The sequence below is a fragment of the Micrasema longulum genome, unplaced genomic scaffold (genome assembly GCF_059751315.1).
Source record: "Micrasema longulum isolate JH-2025_06_02 unplaced genomic scaffold, ASM5975131v1 h1tg003353l, whole genome shotgun sequence".
Lineage (NCBI taxonomy): Eukaryota > Metazoa > Arthropoda > Insecta > Trichoptera > Brachycentridae > Micrasema > Micrasema longulum.
In genome coordinates, this window is record NW_028280428.1 from 1 (window position 1) to 20,000 (window position 20,000).

The 20,000-nt window shown below is 32.3% G+C and overlaps 1 protein-coding gene across 3 annotated transcripts in view; it reads right to left on the bottom strand.

Moving 5' to 3' along the window:
• Positions 1-1,515: 1,515 nt before the first annotated feature.
• Adar (Adenosine deaminase acting on RNA) overlaps positions 1,516-20,000 on the bottom strand; it is a 48,767-nt gene continuing 30,282 nt past the window's right edge. For all 3 annotated transcript variants that reach the window (XM_088242156.1, XM_088242154.1, XM_088242155.1), the window contains exons 12-14: positions 8,215-8,365; positions 7,605-7,817; positions 1,516-7,086 (exon numbers count right to left, since the gene is read on the bottom strand). In XM_088242156.1, the coding sequence (XP_088098282.1) occupies positions 6,985-7,086; positions 7,605-7,817; positions 8,215-8,365 (466 nt within the window). In that variant the 3' untranslated portion in view covers positions 1,516-6,984. The remainder of the gene's footprint in view (positions 7,087-7,604; positions 7,818-8,214; positions 8,366-20,000) is intronic.

Below are 20,000 nucleotides of genomic sequence, written 5' to 3' on the forward strand. Positions count from 1 at the left end.
TGTTTATTACCGTCTGTCAGATTAAGGCATGGGTAACTCAATTTTGAAGCGGTTCAAAAAGGGGGTTTGACCGTTTTGAGCTGTTGAGCTGCAGCCCAAACATCTAATCACAGCTCACAGCGGTTTATTGTGAGTTTCGTTCGAATCATACGTGTACGCGACGCTTCAGGTCAGCTGAGTCAGCGCGTTAGCGGTGATTCGGTGAATCATTGAGCTGATCTGCGAGCCGGTTCAAAACTCCAGCTCAAGTATTTGAGCTGCGAGCTGACCTGCAGCTCAAAAAATAATCTTGAGTTACTCGTGCCTAGTCAGATTGTATAAAACAAGGCGATATTTTGTCAGTATTGCTAGGGTTGTCGAATTTTTTACCCGGCTATTTATAAATAGCCCAGGGTAAAATATTAAACTTTATTCATTTTACTAAATTACTGTAGCTAACGCGCTACCGGCGTCGTGTTGTGGTTCCGGTTGCAGTCACAAAACACATGTCCTGATCCACTGGTTGTAAGGCAGTGGAGGCTAGGCGATCTTGTTAACTTGTCAAGGCCGGAGATGTCTTCAGAAGGACCTCTCACTTCAGGTTGAAGTTGCCGGTTTGCCGTGGTCAGGAATCCGTAGTCCAAAATCCAAGTCCAGGGTAAAGCAAAGGCGTCAAGCGAAGTGAATTAGAGTCGAGTAGAAAGCCGGGTCAGGGAGTAGCGAGTAGAGATGAGTAAAAGCCAAATGTCAGAGAAGAAGTGTTTGTTTATTTTTAAAAGTGCATGTTATATACCGTTCGCGCTACGTGCCCCACCATTCACCCCGCCGAGTGGGCCTAGCCGTCGCATGCCGTGCGAAACAATCAACATTCAAAAATATACTTAAACTAATTTACAAACTAAATGTCTATTCTAAATGCCTCAGTATGGAAAAGGCCACCCCGAAAGTGACAAATACTAGTCTTTATTGGAGGGGTAGCTCATTTCTAACACATACCGAGATCCCTAACTCTAAACACTTAATCTAGCGCGGTGGCGGTCCCTACAAGGGCCGCTTTCCGTATTGACGTTCGTAACAATTACTAAATGATTATTTTTGAAAAAAAATTATTTTTGCCATCAGAAATCAAAAATTTTATCAAAAAGTGCCTGTTTTTTTTTATAGTCCAGTCAGTAAACTATTTTTTGTGATAAACATAGCATAAAAACACAAAATTATCGTATTTTTGTGTTATGATAAGTAATATATTGTTTGCGGTTTGGCAAAATTACACGGCCGCTTCACGCATGTGCGCAGGGTGGCATTTGGCAAACTTTTAGACACAGTGCAATGTAGGCAAACTTGGTTCTACGCGCATTCTGGTATATTATAATTCTATACTTCTATTATATTCTTCTGTCTCCTTTATTTTCATATTTTTGTTTTTCGTTTTTTATTTTTTGAAATCATTTTTTTTGGGGTAAAATTCTGTTCATCACTCAGCACAGATTTTTTTAAGTATTGTGGTCTTCCGTTTTCTTTCTTCTTCTTCCTGAATTTCTAACTTTTTGGGGTGTCCGCCATTATTGATAATTTCCTACATATTCTTTTCCTTCCATTGTTTTTCCAGATCCTGCTTTTGGTATTAATTCAATATCATAGGAAGAAAACTATTGTTTTCCTTTACTTAGCTAGCTCTGAATATTTTTCTCACTTAATAGGTAAGATGTTGAACTTTGTGAAGTAATTGAAGAAGTAGATGGAACTTTTAAATCAATAAATTATGTTGACGGTGTACAGATGAGTTACAAATTGTATTCGGTGGATAAGCAACGTCCGTACATGATGCAGATGGCATTGTAGGATAGGAAAAACTGTAGAAGTAGGCAGTATATTTTTAAAATTATTTAATTCAAGTATTCAATCCAAATAAAATCATTACATTGAAAGTATTTTGGTGGTTTTATTCAAATAAAGTGGGAGTAGTTTGCTCGAAATAAGTTCACTGTGGGCTTTTTTGTAAAAAGTATTTGGCTTTTGCTACATTATTTATGCCATTTTAAAGGAAATTTAATAAAGATTTAAGAAAAACACAAAACAGTGGAACCTCCGATAGCCAGAATAATTTGTTGCAGAATCTTACTCGTTATGTGAAACACTCGTAAAGAGAAACAATTTTTCCCATATAAATCAATGTAAAATAAATACCATAATGCGTAATATGCCGAAATTTTATTTTCAAATAAAATTACATATTTATATATTGTTAAGGAGCATAGCAATCTGGAATGTGGTTTCAATTTGCAAAAAAAACAACAAAAAAATCCAAATAACTAGTTTACTATTTATGAGTTTATTATTATTTATGACAAATAGTGAATTATTTTTTAGTAGAAAGCTGTCTAGAGACATTAAATTTTTAGACACGGCATTATCATTAAATACATTTGTAGAACGCATAGCCACATACTTACTTTTCAAAGATTTTACCTTTCATTTCTACTGTTACTTTAATTCTCTTATGGCTTTCTTCTGGTGTCTTTTTCTTCAGGGACATTTTCGCAAGGGTTTTCAAACTTTGTGCAAAAAAATACAAATAATATCTGAACACAAGTTTGTAAAAAAGTGTTATCACATGCGACACTATCTAATGAGTGCTAACCGGAGACTGACACGTGAAAATGGGACTTCCCCTTTCTGCATCACTCGCTATGCGAAATATCGCTCATTAAGGGATCATTTTTTCACAATCTGTTTTGCTCGTTTTGAGAGGTTCCACCTGTACATGATATGGTACAAAACAAAATTGTAGATAAAATGGTAGTTAATGCTCTGATAAATAAATAATTCAATATTAAACCCACATTTAATTATTTTTTTCATAAAGGTACAAACTATAGAGTAAAAATAACTTTCATGTTAAGAAAATAATATATGTGGTAAAATAGGTACTCGTATTTTGCTGCATGAAATTTATTCTCTATTAAACTAGTTCAGGCCCAACTCATTATCGCAAAACAGATTACTACTTTTTTCCTTCATATTATCAAGGAAGCAGTTAAGTGCTACCTGATATGAGATTAAAAAAATTATGGATCATAATAATAATACGAACATTGAATGATATTTATCAGACAAAATATTTATTTAACATAAAATTCAATAACATTACCAAATTACAACAGGGATGGAAAATACCTTAAAGAAGGGATATGGAAGTCTAGGCATTTACAGGGCTTATGAACTGTCATTGGCTGGTTTAAGTGGCCACTTTACACACTGTGTAACATTCAGCATTGTGCCTATGTTTGAACTTGCTTCAATTCTTCCATTTTTTATATTTTAATGAAGTAATAAAATTCAATAAATTAAAATAATTATTAGTTCACTTAAAGTACTAATTTATATTAAAACAACCTTAGTAATACATAGTTGATTAAATGCAATGTATTAAGTTAGAGAAAACAAAAAGAAAAAAATATTTACAAAATAAAACACAAAACATGTACTGTTTAAGTATTTAATTATTTTTAAACATTATGAAAAAAAAATAGCCTAGAAAAATCAAAATTTAGTTATTACTACCTGACCGAAACTTACAACAATAACTGTCTTTTGAATTTCTATTTTTCAAATTTACTAATTCTTGTCCTCCAATATCCTAGAGAAACCTCCTGTTCCCCCAGATTTAAGGAACAGTAAAATTCGCTGAAGAGGATGCCTGTGGTATGGGACATCTATTTAACAGTCATCAAAAGTCCAAAACAAATGTCTTATGAAGGCTGAATTATTTGAGGAGACACTCCCGCCTTCAAATGACGATCGGACCCTATTTTAGTATCCCAATATCCAAATCAGGCAAAACTGTCCGCCATGCACCACGGTGGGGCGAAGACTGGGGGTAGATTGTAAAGGAAAGAAGAAACCCCATAAGAGCTTAGAGGAAGAATTTGACAATGGAGAATTTTTCGCGAGCTAAAAAAATTCAGGACAAAGAAAAAAAAACTAACAAAACAAGGAACGCCATGGATGGTATGACTTTTGTTCTTTGATAGGTCCTAACCGTGGTAGGATTCGGCTGGTTCAGAACCGGTACCTAATTTAATAAATTTTTGTTGTAACACAATATTCCGATGAGATTATGTGTCGGAGCTTGCTCTGTTTACTTGGTCTGCCATGTTGTAAAAATATTTGAACCTCACAAAGTAAAAAAACTAATGGAAAGATGAAAAAAAATACAGGGAAAATTAGATTGCACTTAGTAAACAGAATATAGTGAAAGATGTACGCTTTAAAAAATGTAAAAGTAAATAATGTTTTCCTCTCCATAACTTGCCTGACCCCCCACAGGGCCAGAATAAGATAGAAAAATGCTCTGTACAACTCTATAACATTATTGTTAATGAACATTTAAATATGTTTATTTGCAGAATAAAAAACTTCTTTTTTTTTTGGGAGGAGGGGTAGAGGTAAGAGAGGGCGAACCGGTTCTTGAAAATTTTGCATCCCATCACTGGTCCTAACATCCCTTTAACAGAGCTGTCGGAGAAAATTAAACTATTGTGTTACAGTGAAAAGTATACACGCTAAAAAATGGTTCTTAACGCGCACTACAGCGTTTAGAATATCACCCCAGGTGTAAATAAGAAACATAATATCAATAAAATAAGAAGATTACTGAATTGTTAATACCGTGATGAAGAAAACAAGTTGATTAATTGCCTTTTTCCAAAATAAATAGTTTTAATCAACTTTGCCTTTTTTTAACAAATAAACACTTTCATTAATTTTATGACATCATCAGACTGGTATGATTTTCAAAAAGATTACCCTATTCATAACATTCTCGTATTAATGTAATGGAGAAAGCCTGTGGTGATAGAAATATTGGTTTCCAAATTCTAAATATCGAGTACACAGTACTTATAGTCCGCTTATTTATCAGCTGCCTTACATATATATATCTCCAAGTGTGATAGCATATTTCAATTACATATTTTTCCAAATTTATTTCAAGGGAGAAGCTAATATGGAAGTCTAGGCATTTTCAGGGCTTATGACTTGTCACTGGCTGGATTAAGTGGCCACTTTACACGCGGTGAACATTCACCATTCTGCCTATGTTTAAACATCCACATTTCCTCAACTCTTCCGTCTGATTACTTTTGTGAAATAAAAGAGCTGAAACCTTAATTAATGTGGGTGAGATTCATCTGGCTGAATTATTCCACCGACTAGGCAAAACCTTCTTATACAAGTTAGATTAAGCAACAATGTTTTGAGTCATCCAAATGTTTGTAGTTTGTAGGCAGGCTGGATTTCCTCCCTGGGGAGTATATGCGTTGCCTAGGTATGTTTAATAATTCAACCAGATGAATCTCACCTACATCAATAAAGATTTCAGCTCCTCTGATTCACGAGTCAACAGATGGAAGAGTTATGAAAGTGTGGATGTTTATACATAGACAGAATGGTGAATTTTACAGTGTGCTAAGTGGCCACTTAAACCAGCTAATGACAGGTTTTAAGCCCTGTAAATGCCTAGACTTTCATATTTCCTTCTCGAAAATGTTTTTCCTTTCTGTTGTAACAAATTTGGATCTTAATTTAGGAAGAAAATCCAGCCTGTTGATTACATATTTTTCGTGTAAATATGGCATTCATAAGTCGGCTCTTTTTATATTTTTTAAAAGACAAAATGTATCATATTATCTATCAGTTCAAAAATAATAATTAGTGAACACTTAAAATAGTTATTGATATAAAACACTTATTTTTACATCCAAGTAGGTAAATAAATTAGATAGAAAGCTGCATATTTTCAAGAAATCTTGAGAAAACTTTACTTTAAAATACTATGCCAAAAATTAAAGCTTTAAATAATTTTTATGAAATTAACAAATTGTTTTTTTGTTTACAAGTATTTTAGAAGCAAGCTTTTTATTTATTTTTCCTTTACCTGTGCAAAAGTAGTTTTGCCAACACAGTTTATGATCAAATAATATAATAAATGCAAAAGTACATAAATGATTATGTAAGTTGGACTCAAAGTAAAGCTTTAAATCAAATAAATGAAAAACCACTCGTTATATTTAAATATTAAAATAATAGAGCTCACTAATACTACCGTTATAAGCATTAAGATACCTGTTTGCAAAGGTCGTATTTTGAGATATGATGCTTTTTAGTATTAATCAACTTTATGCAAATTATCAAAAACTGTAAGTAATCATAATTAAAAACACAGTATGTCAATTGTTTCTAAGTATGAAACCAGTGTGTGTCATATCTACACTGTGTTTGTGCTTATGAATCTCTAGAAACTGTTATTCCTTTAAAAACAAAAAACCGTTTTACACAAAACGCAAAATATTTATTGTGTATGTAGACAATTAGTAGAATTATATATTAAATATGGTAATGTATCCAAAATAAAATACATTTATTGGATTTTAATTCTATATTTTCAAACGGACAATGTGCTAACAAGACGAAACGCGCCACAATATACGATCTCGTATATCAAAAAATATAAAGTAGAATTAAAATCCAATAAACATGTTTTATTTTGTATACATTACCAAAAACAAAACACAAAATATTGTTTTTCGTACTGAATTTTTTTTTTTTATTGCTGTTATCTTAATATCAAATGGTTTGAAATTTCTTGTACATATTTAACTCATTTTGTGATTTAGTCGAAAAACTGCCTTTTTGCTTATGACAGCAGAATACTAAAATATGTATCGGAATGCAATGTACTATCATAAATAATTGTTTCTTAAATTTATATTTGTACTTAAAGAACTATTGGAAATCTAACATGTGGATATATGCAGTAAATTTACTGAAACGAGATGTATGAGAATGTATCAAAGTGCATAAATCCACATGTGTTACTAACTTGTATCACCCACTAAGCAAATGCTAACATATGTATATAATTGTTTTTCTAAAAGCATAAATGACCAAATATCAACATTTCTAAATAGGTTAGAAATGAAAAAGAATACATTTCTACAAATTTTAACAATCCGTTTCGTGAAACTGATCTTGTTCTATGGGTTTTTTGAGCCAATTACCAAGGTTTGCTTTTTGAAAAGCCTTGAATAAACTTAGTTTGGAATCCTGTAAAAAATATATTTACATTAACACGTTATACATATATTATAAGTTTAAGGTTTGTAGAGGCATATGAACAAGTCATAATAATTAAGAAGGTATCCTAAGACGTGAAAATGATATGAAATATTTTTAAATGTTAAACTATAAACCATTGGTTTTTTCAATAAAGTACTTACAATAAGTCAGGATGTATAATTAATTACACACTCATTGTAATTAGTTTTGTAGTCGAGGAAATACATTTTTAAGAATTTCTAGTTTACCTACTTACATGCTTAGTCTATAACCCTTTAATAATAATATAATGTGATAATTTTGAAGCAATTATTAGGATGGATATTTTAAAAATGAGCATGAACCCGTGATAACTTTTTGACTAGTCTCGCACACCGTTTTATTCAAGTAAATATCATTAATTTAAACAGAATTAAAAATAAAAGTTTCAAAATTATATTCTTGTAAACAATTACGAAATAACAAGGTGCCTAATTATTTATATTTAAAACTGAAAACTTTATTACCTGATACAAAATTGCCTTGGATTTTGCAATATCATAGCCAAGAGTGGTGATATTAGCTTTGAGAGATTCGTAAGAAGCAGCATCAAAGCATTGAGGTACTGGTTTTAGATGAGGTATCAACTCGAGCCATTTCTTAAACATATTCTGTTTACAAAGTCTGGATGGTTTTCCCAACTCTGTTTTTCCAGTAACTGCATTTATCACTTCACTGACCTGTAAAGAATATAAGAAATATATTTAAACCAATATTACAGTAACAAAGTATAATTGGAGAAGATCAATGGTAAAAATCTTATAAAAGACATAGATAAGATTATTCAAACTATTTTGCCCACTAGGGATGCTCAAAAATACTTACAAATTCAGTATTTACCTGTCTACAAAGATTTTTTAATACTTTTTTAAAGAAAAAATATTTGAAAAATATGATTAATCTTATCTTAAAATACAAAACATATGATAGAAGAAAAAAAAAACATATTTTTTCTTTCCAGCATTAAATATTGACATTGGTAGAAAATTATGACCTTTTCGCAGCTGGGGCTTGCTATAAAATACAGTATGAAGAGTTCATAATATAAATTAATTAACACTATATTTATGCACTCACTGTTTGTCCTGCGGTCCAGTTCACACTAAAAGTTGGTCCTCTCATGGCATTCCTTTGTTCTGAAGAACTACTTTGGGCGAGAAGGGGCCTGTTTAGGTAGAAGGGAGCAGGAACATTTTCCAGTACCCCTGATAGTCTGCCACATACTGCTCTGTATGCAAAACAATTGTAATTATTAAAAACTTTGTTAAAAGGCTCGCTGTGAAGCATTTTCACACATAACATATCAATCACATTGTAGACACCATACTGAAGACTGGGATTTATTTATTTCTCAATGTACCACATAATTAATTATTCGACAATAATTCTTTTTTAAAATATAGAAAATATCTTTATTCTAGTATTAACTAAACATTACAATGCCATCAAAGCTACTTATCTCTATTTATCCTACACCCCACACAATAGTTTGTAAGTAATTTCTCAATCTTATATATTATTACTCTAGAAATGATTGATTGCATCTGTACGGGCCCGCTGGACGTCCGGTCAACATGAACAAACAGCCGCAGACCCCCGACCTCAGTATTTTTAGTATTACATTAATTATTTTACACCAGACTGGTGGGACAGAGACAACGTTCTACAAAGTTGGGAGTCTCTTTCGTTTCTTATGTAATTTAACAACTGTCAACGCGTAAACGTCAAAGATTTTAAAGTTACATTTATGTACCTGAAATAGCGGTTAAAATTAAATTTTATACTATTAAATTGCATTTTTAATTAGTATAAAAAAAATAAAAAATATGTAAACGCGCTGTTTACTTTGCGTTAGTTTGTTTATGATTTTTGTTTTCTATGAACTGTGGTCATATTTAAACATAAAAAGTATTTGACTTTGTAAGTGCTGAAATTGAAGAAATAAAAGATATGAGGTATGTTTGTTGTACATAATAATATAATTTGTGGTCTAAATATTAATTATTTGTTCCATATGCGGTTGATTTCAACTCCAAAATCTGAAATTTCTTCCTTTGTTCGTCTTAATTTACAACACGGAGAGTTCCGGATTCAAATTTATGTAAATTTTACGTTTATCGTAATTTTAAGCTTGATTATAATGAAATAGGGTAATATTTTTGAGCAGAAAATACTTACGTTAAAAACGTTTCATTATTATTACCGTGAAACCGTCCAATTTTGCCCGCTTTTTTACAATTATGTTGATTTTTTTAAAAAAATGTGTGTTGTGCTTTACTTTTTAATTACTAAGAATGACCTTGGTAATCATTGAATTGGGTTACAATTGTAAATTCAGTCATATTTAAATGCGATTTCAAGCAATTTAAAATTTTGATGACGGGCAAAATTACCTCCATGTTCATCCATGTTTGCCCGCAGCCATTATTTGTTGAACTGTAGCTCATATGGCGTTCTTGTCTAAGAACTACTTTATTGAATTATTAATTCAAGGGCAAAATTGTCATATTTTCAATGGCTAACTAATAAAATATTAGTCTAAAAACAATTGGGCAAATTTACCCGCCAAACTCTATTTGTTTTCATACAAGCAATTTATAGGCCTTAGGGTTGTCAAAATCTGGTTGATAACTTAAGAAAAATTAATAAATCTTGTTTAAGAAATGTTATGTTAAGAAATGTTTTATTTAAGTACACAAACCAATAATCCTACTTTTAATTACCTAAATGTCCATTTTTAATATCAGGTAGGTACACACATTTTTCGAAATGGCAAATATGTTGTGAGAAATAATAACTGTTTTAGGAATATAGTCAATGAACAACTAAGAAGGTTAAAACCAGACGACATCAATTTTAAATATTAATATAAATTATTTGGGAATCTAAGTCCATAGCTACGAAAGTGGAAAAAATATCGTTTGGGGGTGGAAAATAATGGAGGCTGGTTAACTCCAGATATAATGAAACTGATCTTATATAGAAACAAATTGTTTAGCATGCAAAAAATGATAAATGCTTCAGAAACTAGCAAAAAGCAATATAAGGAATATAAAAACAGATTATCAAGTGAATTAAGAAAGGCAAAGAAGAATTAAATGAAATTATTCACAATAATGATAATACTTTTGAAAATCTAAAATACCTTATGTAAGCAAAACCTTTATAATAGTTTTATTTAATTTAAACTAATTATTGAAACAAGAACGTGAAAACCCTAACACATTTTTTCGTTTGGGAAAAATTGACAACCCAGAGGCTCAACCTATGCAGGTTAATTTGCCCATCATCATAATTCTTGATTTAAGCTACTGACAGCACATAATATAAACAGGAAATGATCTGAAAACCTTTGTCTATATTATGCGATAAGAAAAACTTACCTTTATCTTTGACATCGAGCAGTATATTAAAAAACACAGAGTCGTAATTGGCCCGCAACAAATTACACGCGGACTTTGACGGGTTCTGACAAGCCACTGAGTAAAAATAGTGACAAAAGCTTCTGAGTGGAGTTAGTGACATAAATCTACTTTCCTCCTTAATGTACCAAATTTACCGAAATCAATTGGAAATATTTTTTTTAAGGTTGAGCATAGATTAGACTCTTTGGGCAAAATATCCATTAAGGGCAAAATTGGACGGTTTCGCGGTAAGTGATCTGTTGAGCTTTAATTAAACAAAATAAAAACTATAAAATTATGAACAGAAATGGCATCATTTTAATTCATCAACTTTGAAAATAACCGGGAATCACTTTTTACCAATAATAACAAATCAATATTACATATGTATTATGTACGACCGAAGGATAATTAGTATTTATAATAAAATATATAAAGGCATAATATGTGTCCTCCGTGGTGTAGTGGTTAATACGCTTGAATCACGCACGGAAGGTTCCAGGTTTGATTCCCGGCAGAATACAAAAATTCAAAATGAGATTTTTCTCAAGCCTGGGTATTCTGTGTTGTAATTCACTATTGTAATTGGGCTTCCTCGCCTGTTGTGGTGTAATATTAAAAAATAAAATAATTATAATATTAAAAATAACAATATAGCAGAAAAAGTAGCTTTCTGAGCAAACAGAAAAAAGTGAGTATTTGGTTTATTCTTTTTATAAGTGGATTGCCTATTTTGGGGCGAATAAATAGTAAAAAATTCTATGGAAAAAATGGAAACGTTAACGTTAGAATATCGATGATTTTCTTTTTTTAATTTTTTTTTTATAAAAAAATATTTGCGTTCTTATAATTTACGCAAATATTTAATTTTGAGGGCCATTTTCAACGAGTTGTAAATAACTCACCATTAGAAAATGGGAATCAAGTTGGGGTAAAATGGGATTCGAACCACGGACCTTTGGTCCGTGAGTCTGAGACACTAGCCACGGGACCACAACCCGATTCAAATTCGGATCGGTAGATTTTTTTGCACTTTGATTTACAGTACAATACACTCAAGTTTGAGAAAAATCACATTCAATTTATGTGTTCTCACCGGGATCGAACCCGGAACCTACCGTGCGTGGGTCATGCGTCTTAGCCACTACACCACTGAGGCCACCGAGATATTTAATATTATTATATCTGTAAATTTTATATGGTGTTGGAAGCATGATTCTGAGTGTTTGTTGTTTTTTTTTTTTAATAGAAAATTTATGTTCTTATGATTTAAACAAATATTTTAATTTTGGGGGCCATAAATAACTCACTATTAGAAAATGGGAATCAAGTTGTGGTAAAGCGGGGTGCGAACCTCGGACCTCTGATCCGTAAGTCCGCGACACTAGCCACTGTACTACAACTCGGTTCATAGTTATATTAAGATTGCTCCGGACAACAAAAAATAATTTTGAGGCTCAAAGGGGTGAAAATTCACAGTGCCCGAGATCCTAATTAATCAACCGAGGCCTGCAGGCCGATAAAGCGAGGCCCGAAGGGCCGAATTTCCTAGCACGCAACAGTCTGCGGTAGCCGACTGTTTCTTTTTAGTAATATATTAACATCGACATAAAGTATTAAAAAATCATGCAAATCGCTTATATTTGCACCAGGATATAAATATCATACTCGTATATCTTGATGTCAACCAGATTCTGAACACGGCCTTTATAAGAGTGACCAACCGTAAGGCGCTTTTCACACATGCCACGCCGATCCACCCGGCCCAGTAATTTTACCAGGTACATCCTACAAACGTATGCAAAATGTGTCACCTTTTGTAGGGTGTACCCGTTAAAATTACCGGGCCGGGTGGATTGGCGTGGCATGTGCGAAAAAGGCCTATGTGCTTATTTTGCAGTAAATTAATTTAATATTACATGATTTAGGGTAAAAATCCGAAACGTTGCGTTTATAATACCATGTATGGTCCCGTATTCATCTTTGTAAAACGCACGGTAAGCCCAAAATATTGCCTGAAAAACGGGACGTCTTGTGAAATACAGGCTAGTTTATTTCTTTGCCAGGATATTAATTAAAATATGGCCAATGAGGAACTTCAGTGCTATGGGAAATTGGATATAAAAAATGTTTTCTTACGCGCGGTAAAAATTAGAGCATTGAATTGTACAGCGAAGTTTCTTGAAAATGTATGAAAAAAAAACATTTAAATAAAAACTGACTACTTTGAAAGACATCACGAGTTCTTCCGAATCAACCAATGATAGAGCGTGATAGATTTCCAGTTTACGGGAAGTCAATTCATCAATCAACAAAGCTCACCGAAGAGAACTTGTGGCGTCACGCGCGGAGTAATTTCAAAATTACAAAACATTGAAAAATCATAGCGCTGATGATACGACACGTAAAAATCTATTAATTTTTTTTTTGGCTTAGTTTGATAATCTATTAACAAGTAAAAAAAAACACAACTTCCTCATTCAGGATAGTTAAAATAACTTGCGCAGGAAAAATGGAAATCGAGTTGTGGCAGAGTGAAATTTGAACCTCGGACCTTTGGCCCGTGAGTCCACAATACTAAAGCGGGACCACAACCCGGTTCGGTTTTTTTTATATATACATTAAATTTGTAATATTTATATTTTTAATAAACCGTAATATGGCATGTCTTAATGTATCTGATTACTTATTGAATAAATTAGTAAAATTGGAATTTGCATCACGGGGCGACAAAAAAATATTGTAAAAGAAATTCAGCCTAAAACGGCCCGCAATCATTCGACCTGTTCTTGCGCGAATTAACGATTATTGAAATTGCGTTTTTTACCTCGAAATGAAACATTTAATGGATTATGCAATTTTTTTGCCAGCCTAACTAAATTGAAAATGATGCCGTTTTTACTTAAGATTTATATATTTTTTATTAGATGTAAATAAAAATTATGTTACAAATACATCTATATATTTTCATCGAATCTCTTCGTGAGATACGCAAAAAATACCTCCCTGCGTACTATTTTAAAAATGAAAACGGTACCAGGCAAATATAAGAACTTACTTATTTATATTTAATGAAATGCGCTCATTTTAGTTTGAGTATTTTAAATATGTTCAAAAATATATTCCCTCCGGGAGCGGACAATTTCTCGCACCGGCAAAAAATTAAATACCAACGGAAAGCTAAATAAAATGATCAAACCGGGATAATGCCGACAATTATACTATTTTTTGTTTCAGCATTTACTTTGTGGAAAAACATTTTGAATTTATTTTAAAAAAAACACTTTGTACGACCCTATCAGTACCAAAGTATTAATCTGTGTACGGATTTTAGTTTAGTTTATATTTACACCTGAGGATAGGTAATACTGATTACCCGAAAAAATTTACAAAGTGTTTTATTTTAAATAAATTCACAATGTCGACAGTTTGTGTGTATAGAAAATAGATGTAAAATCGAAAATATAATTTATAAAATAGTAATAAAATTTAAAGTAAAAGAACGAGAGGACTCGAAATGTTTATCGCATAAGTATTATAATTTTCAAGTTTGACAGATATTTTTACACAGACGAAGAACCTCTTGGAAAGGGGGTATATGTAAACCTAGACATTTACAGGTCTCTTGAAATGGCTGAATAACATAGTCTATATTTGACAACGATATTGTTTTCCAATTTACTAGACATTTACAGGTCTCACGATATGGCTGATTTATTTAAACATTCACTATTGTAAATGGAAATCAAGTTGCGGAGGACCTCTGATCCGCGAGACTATTTAGTTAAACAGTCTTCATAGTTGTGTAGATTACGATTTTCCTCGGACCTGCAGTTGCTTGAACAGACCAATCACGGTTTTCGTCTGTTTTTTGTTTACATTTTATATTTCGTTTCAGTGCGTTTTGTTGTCGAGTAAGGTTAGATTTTACCGTATAGCTCAAAATTAGAAAGCCGGAAAATGTATCAAAACTTCGATAGCAACGCTGTCATAAACTGTTTAAATGTTTTAAATTTAAAGTTAATTAATAAAAATAAAAATAGATACTTATACTTATATTCTTGAAGATATAACCGGAAATAAATGCGCAATATTAAAATACCTAGTTATTGGTAGGTATAGGTACTACGTTGTACATTGACGGAAATTATTGATAAATCGGCGAAAATTGAAAACCAATCAAACCCGCTTTACTGCATTTCGAACAACATAGGTGATCCAAATGTTCAAAACACCAAAGAAAAACGAGATTTTTTCAATCGTTGCGTGATTAACTATTTTTCCTCCATGCGCGACCAAGCGCGAAAATGTTTAGAAAATAATTAGTAAAAAGGGGGAAATATTTTAAAACACAAGTACCTACTGCCAAGCAGTGCCAGTTTACAATTATTTCGTAGTGTAAAAAAAGTATTGTTGATAATTTAGACATAAAAAAACATAAAAAGCAGGGTAAAACGGACAAATATTAAGATTGATTACATATTACAGTACCCGCCAGACTGCAGACTTCGTCTCTGTCGCACGAGTCCGGTTTCTGTAACAAAGATGACGCTCTACAAAGCCGAAATTAGCAAATTGAGCCGGCAGTCTCTTTCTTAAGCCCGGTGTATATTGTATATACCGACATTCAGCTGCCGAAAATTCGGCGCTTCGGCTGAGAGCGTAGCCAAATATTCGGCCAAATCACTATTCGTGGCATCTCTAGTACTGTATATAAAGCTAGGGTTTCCTAGGACAGCGGTGCCCGTATTTTAACGGCCGTAGTGAACGGTGATGCAGTAGACAGCCGTCGTAACGTCGACTAGAGAGTGGTTTCTTAGGAAAACGGTGTTAAATGGTGTTGATAACACCGTTTTCCTAGGAAACCACACTCTAGTCACCGTTACGACGACTGTCCACTGCATCACCGTTCACTACGGCCGTTAAAATACGGGCACCGCTGTCCTAGGAAACCCTAGCTTAACATATTAATCCATTAAACTAATATTTTTGTTTTGTATTTTAACGCAATTTAGTTACTCGTGTCTTAAACGTATTATTGCACCGTTTTCAATCGTCACTACCCGCTACTGTATTATACGAGTACTTCCCGGGCGGCGAAAACCCTTCGGAAAATTGTTCCATAAATATTTCGTATTTTTAAGATACTTTAAAAGATTTAGGTATAATAATTAAATATATATCAATAGTAGGAGACAGGGAATCGGTGATTATGTGCAATGATGTTCGTGTACTTTATTAATGACGATTGATAAATAGTGAAAACACGGTCCCAATCGTCCCAATGTATCCTGCATTATATATTTGTACCGTTTTATTATAAAGGTGGGTACGTGATTTTTTTCAAACCTTAGATTTGTCTACCGAAATCCATAATGTTTGTGCTCGGGATGCTTTTTTAAGTTAGTTTTTATTTATTTAAATTCTGTATGAATATAATGTAAAAAAAATATGGCTACAACGGCTTATGTCATAGGTAAAGTCTAAGCAGACGAGTTTAGAGATGGCCATCGATTTTTATTTTAAAAAATCGCTATACATTCGTAAACCACAATATCAATATTTTGTATGAAAAAAGAATATATTATTTCATAATCATCATCATTCCCTTCCCGCACATGATGGTGCATAGGGCACTACATTGGTACACTAATCGCAGCGTATCTAGATTATTTATTTATTTTGTTACATGGAGGTAGGATGATCAGTCTAACGCTTCAGATGCCAGTCAAGGGACTTAAAAAAAACCCTTTTGAGTAAATATTTCATGTCAACCACGTCGGAAATCAAACCAGAGACCTCTTGCATGGTAGGCCACCGCGCTGACCACTACACCACGAGGCCGATATATTATTTAACTTTTTGATAATTGTGTCGGTTAACATCAAAAATTGATATATCCAGACTAAGCATTTTTTCACAAAGAACACTGATTATTGCTATTCGACTAAATTGTTATTTAGATTATATGTAGGTCTGACATAGGCAATAAAAGTATTCTACGTTATTTGATTTGATCGATTAGACTTAGTTTCCGTGTAAAACTTAAATATAATTTGGATGTAACTCATTTTGATATATCGGAATGGATTTAACTAATTTTGATAAAATTAATTCGTGGATTTAACCAGTTTTGATCTAATCTGTCATTGAATGTCTGTGTCAGGGTTGTCACTTTTACAAAGTAAAAAATAAATAAAACTAATCGTTTTGAGTGTTATTGTGTTATTTGAGTGTTATTGAGTGTTATTGAGTGGATGTTGCCGATTTTGATATAAAATCAAACTTCTGACAACAATTATTATGGTATAATATTGGATTTTCCCATTTTTGAAATAAGTATTCTATGTGAAACTAAACTTTTAATCGTGTTTCCACAAAAAATGTTTTATTACCAATTTTGGATTTAACCAATTTTGATATCCACCGACACAATTACATACCCGCATAACAAAAAATAAGGAAGTATAACACATTAATTTTCCGTATAAATTTGAAAGGTATAATTAACATATTACAACGGAGATGAAGAACATTTAAGAGAATGTAATATAGACCAGGTAATTTATCAACAATATTTTGAGTTTGTCCAAATTTTTGTAGACAAGGACTGGATTCAACTCCCTGGGGAGCTGTTTATATTAACATATTACAACAGAGATGAATAACATTTAAGAGAAGGTATTAACTCTTAAATGTTATTCATCTCTGTTGTAATATGTTAATATAAACAGCTCCCCAGGGAGTTGAATCCAGTCCTTGTCTACAAAAATTTGGACAAACCCAAAATATTGTTGAAAGGTATAATATTATACTTAATGCGATATCATTTGACTTTTTGGCACATACGGATATTTAATTCAGTGCCTAGTACGAAAGCATTTCGCTCATTTCTCATATAAATAACACCCATCGACAATTTGGATGTTACAATCATATTTGTTAACGGCTGCGGCTATTTGATTATGCAGCTCACTACCTGGCACTACCTTACCCGTCCCGTATTCATTAATATCGAAAACCGATTACAAAAGGAGTTGCGACTACGGTGAACTCTTTTACCTTCGATTTTATCGAGTTGTTTTAATTACACATCCCGTCAAAGACATGAGAAATTCTCACTTTACAAATTTTACAATAAACACCTACCAACAAAAACCGAAAATTATCCTTGTATTTTGTTGAAGAAACATGTTAAATGTATTTTGTTAAAGAAACTTATTAAATCATTGAATTAGGCAGAAAATCAAATAAATGGAATTACAGGCAAGAAATGGGGGGGGGTATCGTAATTAATATCGCTATTAGGTACTTGCATAAAATTCATGACTGGTTATTTAACTAAAGCGCCAGCGTTCGGAAAACTCACACAAACGCATTTAAAATCTACTGGATGTTGATGTTTTGTTGTTGTTTTTTAAAAAAGGTTCTATTAAATATTAAATTTAAAATTATGTGTTGGACAAGAGGGTTGTGTATATGAAAAAAAATACAATGGGCTAAGAAAATGTAATAAATAAATTTATTTCTAAACGAGTACATGTTTTATTTAATATTTTGTGTTCATCATTTTCTACTAAATTTATATTTTTCAAATTATTTTTTAAAACGTTTCATTTTACTAATTATAGTCCTTTCAAAAACTAGGGGGAACTTAATTTTTTTTTTAATGTATTTTTTTATAGTCAATTAATCTAAAACTAGAATGCGAAATTGTGTAGATTGTTTTGAGTATATAAATAACGAGATTTATTGTTTATTAATAAGTGTGTATACATATTTTCTCCAATATAATGTGTACTGTGCATTTTAATTACACTGTATTAATTATTATTATAATGAACACAAAATATTAAATACAAAACATGCTTGTTTTTAATCCATAGCTTAATAATAGCTATACATCGAATACATATTATTATATTTCAAACTATTAAAAAACGCAGCAAAATTCAGACGAACGCGGAAGCATCCTGTATATATTTTATTACCATATCATTAGCAAATAACAAATCAAAAGTTGTCTATGCCACGCTTATAAGCGCGTGTGAGCGCGAGAGGGACAGATATTGTTTTCATAATGCGTATGCCGTACTATGTCATACCATGGGCTTATTCACAGATACTACACAATGCGTTTGTGTAAGTATTGCGAACGCGCCAGCTTTAAAAAATCCACCAGTACTTAGATCCAGTTGCAAGAAAAGAGGAAGATAAAACAACTTATATTTAGTCCAGATATGCTAGAAGTAAAATTATAAAAAACCGCAAAATATATATATTTGCTCACTTTGACCAAAACGTAAAAATGATTTAGCTTTTTAAACTTAACATTAGAGATGACCTTTAATGCCGTAAAAATTAATAAATCGAGTTCAATGAAAGCTTCTTATTGAATGGCTAGGTACACCAAATTAAATAATTATATTTGAAATATCAATAGTCAAATTATTCAACAAAAAGCCTTATTTCGTTTTCAAGTAAGGTCGCGTTTAATGAATACATTATTTAAAAGTCACTGTGTAAAAACTCAGATATTTGTACGAACATTAGAGCGCGCTATTAAACATTAAACGTCCATTTCAATAGAACGGAATGGATGAGCCATGGGCCAAAGTTGTTTTAGACTATAGGTCACTAGAGTAGAGGAAACCCGCTGTGCTCCACTGTGCTCCGCTAAACACAAATATTATAATCACAATCACTAACCAGTTTTCGAATAAGCAATAAAAATTAAATCAAACCGATTGAATGCCGATAACGACTCCTACAGATATATTTAGAACGGGAAATGATGTATTTATGCAGTAAAAAGCTCACCAGTACGTTTTTTAAAAAAAGAGACAACAAAGTTATAAGTGGAATATACGAGCATAGGTAACGAACACAGTTACATATTTACAAAATACAAACCACCAATCGAATCAAAAGAGACGGTAAATGATTTACATCTCATAAATTAATAGCAACGGACAGGCTCAGGCTAAGGCGCCGCGCGCCGGGCCGCGTCGCGTCGCTTGTTCGATTCCCGCCAGTTGCAAGATAAAAACCAAGAGAGATTTTCCTCAATAAGGAAGTTCAGTGATGTTTTATATTTTTTAATTTGTTAATAGCAAACTAAGCCAAATTAAAAAAAAAAAAAATTATGTATCGTTTTATCAGCGCTAGGATTTTTAAGTTTTGTGATATTGAAATTACTCCGCCTGCGACGTCACAAGTTCTCTTCGGTGAGTTCTGACGACTGGTGAATTGGCTTCCCGCAAACCGGAAATCTAGCACAACACTCTATCATCGGTTGATTCGAAAAAAACTAGTGACGTTCTAAGTAATTTTTATTAATTTTTTGATACATTTTCGAGAAACTTCGCCGCACAATTAAATGCTCTAATTTTTACCGCGTGAAAAAAAATATTTTTTATACACAATTTCCCGTATGGGTGTTGCGTTAAATTTTCAAAA